Source organism: Diadema setosum, chromosome 8, assembly GCF_964275005.1.
Source record: "Diadema setosum chromosome 8, eeDiaSeto1, whole genome shotgun sequence".
Classification (NCBI taxonomy): domain Eukaryota; kingdom Metazoa; phylum Echinodermata; class Echinoidea; order Diadematoida; family Diadematidae; genus Diadema; species Diadema setosum.
The window spans coordinates 10,362,746-10,369,201 of NC_092692.1; the positions used below are offsets into that span (position 1 = coordinate 10,362,746).

A 6,456-nucleotide genomic window follows, 5' to 3' on the forward strand; every position below is an offset into this window, starting at 1 on the left:
CAGCAGTAGCAGCCCCACCCAACATTGGGAAAAAAAAAAAGTTCGACGGTCCCGGATATTAAATGTAATATGAAATATTGGGCATTTCGCTTTGTAGGGCCTACATGAGTTTTAACCATAACGATATTAGTACAAAATCTTGGAATAAAATCCATGACAAACTTAACCTGCTAACTGCATGCTGTTACTGAAAATAGAGATAGGCCTTCTTCTCCTGACCAGAAAAGCAGAGGAAAACGGGCATCTCAAGCTATCCAGTTTCCTCCTGAAAAGGAACAATGGTATGTAATATCTAGGGTATGTACTGATTTGGAGATGATTTTTCAGGGTGATTGATTCAGTTGGGTCTCTCAATGCACCGGTCGAGTTGCTTATGTCTTCACATGGTCGATGGGCGAGTTGTCTGATTACACCGGAAGTTATTTCTCATTTGTTTACTGTACACAGTACTTGTACGTTGTTCTGCTACGTTTGACGGCTTCTGTGTTCTACGTGGCTGCTCAATCAATGTGCGAGAAGGTAAATAAACAGCTTAATTTATCTAGTTATGGAGACTAAACTGATATTCAGAGCACCGTTTCTTCTTATTTTCCTCAAACCTCCCTTCTCTTAGAGCTAAGCTTACGATTTCGCAACATTTTTCCTCTTCAAATATCGGATGCGATGCTGGAGCGACCGGGACCCTGCCTGGCTCCGGCCCTGGCCCTGGCTGGCTGGTCAAACGTTCGGTCACTGAATGATGCGTGTGCCCTGTAGTCCCATTCATATGTATTCACCGAATGAATTTCAATCGTTGTTCTACAGTTCATATTCACTGTGACCTTGCCCTTACTTCGCCCCATTTGCCATTTCGAGTAATTTTGTCTCTGGGATGGAGGTCAGACATCTAAGACTGCTTGCTAGTTATGTGAGATTGGCATAATTAACTCGTTCCGTTCCATATGTACCGGTATATATGGAATTGGAAACCTGGTGTCCTCGCCTCGGTCTCTCTGACCGGCTCTCTGGCCTCTTAAATAACTTGCTAACGTTAGGCTCTAGACTCTAACGTTAGAAGCTATCCTTTAATTGCTTGGGACTGGGTTGAGGTTTCAAAATTCAGTAACATTAACATTTTAACACTTAACAGTATCACTAGTATGGAGTGGTTGTTGTTTTTGTATTTAAGGCGCGTCATTCAGATATGAATATTTGGGCCTTTTAGTGTTTATCTTTATAATATCATTATTTTACATATAATTAATTTCTCAAAACATAAACTTTTTACAATTATTTTTATGTGCCCTATGTGTCTCCTGTTATACCGTTGGGGCAAATAAGTTCTGGTGCATGCTGATGGCAAACTCTGATCAGCCTGGCTCGTTATTTTACATTGAGCAGGCTTCACTCGGTCGCGCACACAGACCTAACGTTAGATCCCTCATTTGCCGCACTCAGGACCCTCTGCCCAACGCATATGTGGGTTAATTGCCCCAGTGGCAGTGCTTTCAGTCGTCTTCTCTTCATGTTCATGTTGACTGTTGTAATTAGCAAATTTCTCATTTTAAAGGGACTGTACAGTACTGGTTGAGGTGGGGATTCATGTTTTGAACATTCCTAAAGTGAGATAATGAGAAACCTCTTATGAAATATGAAAGAGCAGGTAATTTCATTAAGAAGAACTCAACGTTTGAATACTTGAAGAAAATTGATTTTCAAATGGCTGAGATATCAAAAAAAAAAGTGATAATAATAAAGGGTGACAGGCCACGCTTTAGGATCTCTTTGTTTCACCTTGTTTCTGGATATCTCGGCCATTTCAAAACCGATTTTCATCAAATAAAATTTTGATACCCCTTAGAAATGTTGCATGCTCTTTGACATCTCATAGAGTGGTTTCTGAATATCTCGCAAAACATTAAAAGCTAAATCCTCACCTCGACCAGAACTGTACACACCCTTTAAAGCCAGGCTAGATGTGGAACCTACATGTAACTTACACTTAGTTTAGGTGATGACTGATGTAGCGCTCAAAATTAAATTGCTAGAAGAAATTAAAAATTAATATTATAAGTATTACTATGTAGACACAGCCATATTTCAAATTGCATGCTTCTGGCATGCACCTAAATACAAGTAAATTTATATGTATTTCTAGAACAAAGTACTACAAAGGAGCAATCCGCACATTCACTTAAGAATCAATTAGACTAGGCACCCTTATTGTTGCAATGTGCCTAATGGTCTTCTGAAGAAATGAATGTGATGTGAAAACCTAATCTCCCCCATCCTTTGTATTTGAATTATGTATGTATGTATGTGAATAATTTTATTGTCTATTAAATCATTACCATGGCAACAGGTGAATCTTCTGGCTGTCCAGGATGCGGCAACTCGTGAACAGGAATGCCTTTGCGTATTCCATGACCTCACTGGCAGCAGTTCTCATGAACTCTGTCTTCCGCTTCTACTATGTACACCTCTTCACGGAACACTACCACATTTCGGAGACATGGTTTCACACGGCCCAGGTCATATACATGATCTGGAATGCTGTCAATGATCCACTCTTTGCCTACTGGCAGGACAACTCGAGCTTCAAAGCCTTCCGGTCCCGACGGCACTCCATCATGTACGGGGCCCCGATCTTTGCGGTGTGCTTCCTCCTGCCATGGTTCCCATGGAAACACTACGAGGCCAATGAGTGGATGATCGGTGTCCACCTCACAGTGTCCTTGTGCTGCTATGACGCCCTCTTCACATTCGTTCTACTGGCGCACTGTGCCCTGTATGCAGAAATATCCACCCACCATGAGGATAGGCTCAGACTCACAAGATATGCCCAGGTGGCCTCTCTTCTTGGTTCTACTTCCGTGCTTGTCAGCGAATTTGTCTCTGATAATTTGAACAACTTCCATTCATTCCAGCTGTGGTGTGTAGTGGTCGCATTTTTCAGCTGGGCAGCCATGAACTACACAGGGCAGCATGTGCGGACGCGCTTCGAACTTCAGCCGCAGGTCCAAGAAGATGAGGGAAAACTAAATATGGAGAAGAAATCAATCGGGCACGCTAAGCAGACAGGCTCAGTTGCATTGTCCTTTGACCAGGCCAAACAAATTATCTGCAATCGGAACTTCTTGATTTTTGTCTTCACCAACTTCTGCCAAATTCTTCACATGGAATATGGAGCAAATTTTCTCTCAGCCTTTGTCACCCAGCTCATTCCAGAATCTGACCTTTCACACTTCTTCAGAAAAGCCCTGTTTGGTTCAACATTCATCCTACCACAGGTAATTGATCCCAGAGTCTTTGTAGTGAGTCTGTGGCTGAACTTTTGATCTTGCACAATTGAATACTAGTAGCTTTTTACAGTGTGACTGTCAGTCATCCGTCAGAGCAAGAAACCAAGAATTTAACATTTGAATTTGTGTGAAAATGTTTTATTCGTCATTAAAATCATGAAACAAAATAAGGAATTAAACTCCATATGTTAGGACCTCTGGAAGTGCTGTTACAGCTGTGACTTATCATATTGACACTCCATGCAGGTATCAGTTCTTGAGTTATCAATTTATAATGGCTGTCATATAGCATTTCATGGAAACAAATGGATGCTCAGTTACACGGGTCAGTATGGACAGAATATGTGTAGTATATTTGAATGTAAAGGCTTTTACATATATGCTTGGCCCAGTTTGCAAGGTTGATTAGCAGCAACCTTTCGTGTCCTCTGTGGATACCCTAAGTGTTATTTCCTTGTGTCATCTTTCAGCTCCTTGTCCTGTTTCTGAGCACTTTCGTGTCCCGGTTTGGATACTACCAAGTCATCAGGGTGTCTCTCCTCGTCAAGATCTTCTCTGCCTTACTGATGTTGATCATCGGTTCCCACCACACCCATATCATGGTCTTCTTCTTTCTTGTCGACAGGTGAGTCTTGCCTGTCGCTCTGATTTAACAGAATCTACGTAGCTGAAGTCACAGAATCAGCCATTTAGTGAAATGAGAAATGGGAGAAAGCCTTGGATAGGAACAATGTTGGACCGTTGAAAACATTTTAAAAAGTCTTATAAATGTTAAGAAAAAATTAAAAGATGTAATCCATTTAAATCCATACACAAGGTGTAATCTTTTTCATAATTCATTCTTATATTTCTATATGATGGAAGCAGTAGTGTTGTGCATGTCATACTTATGTTATGCTCAGAAAAGGCATTTATACCAAGGAGCTTTAGATACACAGTGCCAAGAATATGGGGTCACCATAGCTTTTCTTGGTAAGAAATGTTGAAATTTTGCAAATAAAGAAGACTTAATTTTGCAGTTTCATGAGTGTGTAGCCATTGATAATTTCTTTGTTCCCCAGTTGCATTAAGTATGAAATAAGCCATTGTTGCATTATTATGATAAATCATTGTCATTTTCTCATCGTTATTTTTGTTGTTATTATTATTATTATTATTATTATTGTTATTATTATTGTTATTGTTATCATTATTATTATTATTTTGTGTGTGTGTGTGTGTGTGGAAGCAAAGGGAATCATTTCCTAGATGGAACAGAGAATATATCGCATGTGCTGACATCTGAATCTTATTGTTCACACTGTATATAGTCGGTTGTTTTAAGGCATATGACTGCAATGTATGCGATTTCAGGAGAATGATTAAGTAGGCTTTATGTTCCGTCTTGTATGTATTATGAAAATCTTCCCCCAACAGGAAACAAAAACTGTTTAATGTTCCTGTGGCTGTTGCAGGCGTCTGAGGTGCAATTGTTGGAACCAGAGGAGGGAAGATGGGGAGGGAGGGGGCAGGCTCCTCCTGTTTCTGAATTTGATGGAATCAAATATATATTTTTATGTGAAATATTTATCCCCCCCCCCCCAAAATACACAGGAGCCTTCCTGATGCCATCTTCAGCTTCTTCAACCTCTCCCTCTCTGATATCATCGATGAGGATCAAGAAAAGTTTAGAAGACTGTGAGTTCCTCGGATATGATCGCATGGCTCTTTGATTCTAGATTCTGAATGTTTGTGCTCTGAATGTAACAGTGTGTCAGGATATGTTGACATTGCACTTCCTTTAATAAGTCATTGACAAATCTCTAGTTAATGTCCTTACTGCTTCCCATATGGAAGAATTGCAGCACTCCCATAACTTATTTAGATTGATATTAATAAGTGAATTGAAATCAGATTAACGGAATGTAGAGTTTTCATCAAAATCTGACATACAAGAATTTTAAACTTTCAAACATGCAGTTTGGAAGACTGTAGTTATTCAATCACTATTTGTTTTCTTGTTTTTGGAATGTTCATAAAAGCTGAGTGAGGCTGCATCTGTTAATGCTACTTTGCACTTCTTAAATCTGCCTTAAAAGTATGTGATGAGCATACTGCTTCAGTGAACATTCCCATAAGATGCTGTACATGTAGGAAAACCAAACTTACTGCTCCAGTGACCATCTCTCTTTAAATGTTGCTCTATGGATGAGAAGTCTGCCTTGAGCCATAAGTCCAAACTTACTACTCCAGCGAGTATCACTTCAAGTTGTGTTACACCTGGGAACCTCAAGTGGTTAAAAGGTGAATATGGTAGCATTGTTGTAGATTGCAGAAAACTGAGGTGTGCTCCAAAACTGAACACTCCATGGAGATTTTAGCCATTAGCATTATTTTGGAATTTCAAATTCATCCTATAGAATCTACAATTCAGTTTGTAATCTTATCTAACCTAATCTTCATGAGATCTCTAGTTTTTGTTTTCTTGTATGATTGTTAAACCTTGGTAGAGTATATTAGTGGTACTTGTAGTTACCTTCTTTAACCAAGGGTATCTTTCAAGGTGGTTTAGAGAAATGGGCTGATGTAAACATTTGTCATGGGACAGCAGATGTAATGATCTCATACAAATTGAGTGAAAAGGTCTCCATGACAACAGTGATATTGAAATGTTTGTTTGATTTCCCATTTGTACTTGCCCAGGAGCCCGCTGTCCTCAAGTGTGTTTGGCTATAATGCCCTCTTCACCAAGCCAGCCTCCTCCCTAGCTCCCATGGCCATTCTCACCATCCTCAACAGGTACGGCTACCAGGATCTACAGGAGGAGAAGCTCTCCCTCGGGGACACCATCGAGCTCCGGGGCATCATGTTCTGGATCGCCTGCCTCGTTCCCATGGCGATCGGCACCTTGCAGCTCCTCGTGTGGCAGGGCTACAGTCTGCGCAGCAGCCACGTCATCGTCGCCAAGCATGTGGAATCGTAGGGTTCCTGTAAGAAGCTGTCGATGAGAGTAAAGCAGATCAAACAGAGAAACAAGCAACATGTGTAGCTGTAAGTTAGGATTCAGAGCGAGGTGTGTGGACATTTTTGCTAATGTTGCGCTCAGCTGAATTAATACAAGAAGTAGAATATGAAAATATTGAAATATGCACAGAACTACTCTCATCCTGGATCCTGTAGGCAAAATCTGAAATTA

The 6,456-nt window shown here is 40.4% G+C and overlaps 1 protein-coding gene across 1 annotated transcript; it reads left to right on the top strand.

Annotated features, from left to right (window-relative positions):
• The first annotated feature begins 486 nt into the window (after positions 1-486).
• LOC140231977 (transmembrane protein 180-like) lies at positions 487-6,243 on the top strand. Its single transcript, XM_072312128.1, has 5 exons — positions 487-519; positions 2,342-3,269; positions 3,752-3,906; positions 4,875-4,958; positions 5,964-6,243. The coding sequence occupies exons 2-5, from the start codon at positions 2,364-2,366 to the stop codon at positions 6,241-6,243; spliced, it is 1,425 nt and encodes a 474-aa protein (XP_072168229.1). The 5' UTR covers positions 487-519; positions 2,342-2,363.
• Positions 6,244-6,456: the final 213 nt, after the last annotated feature.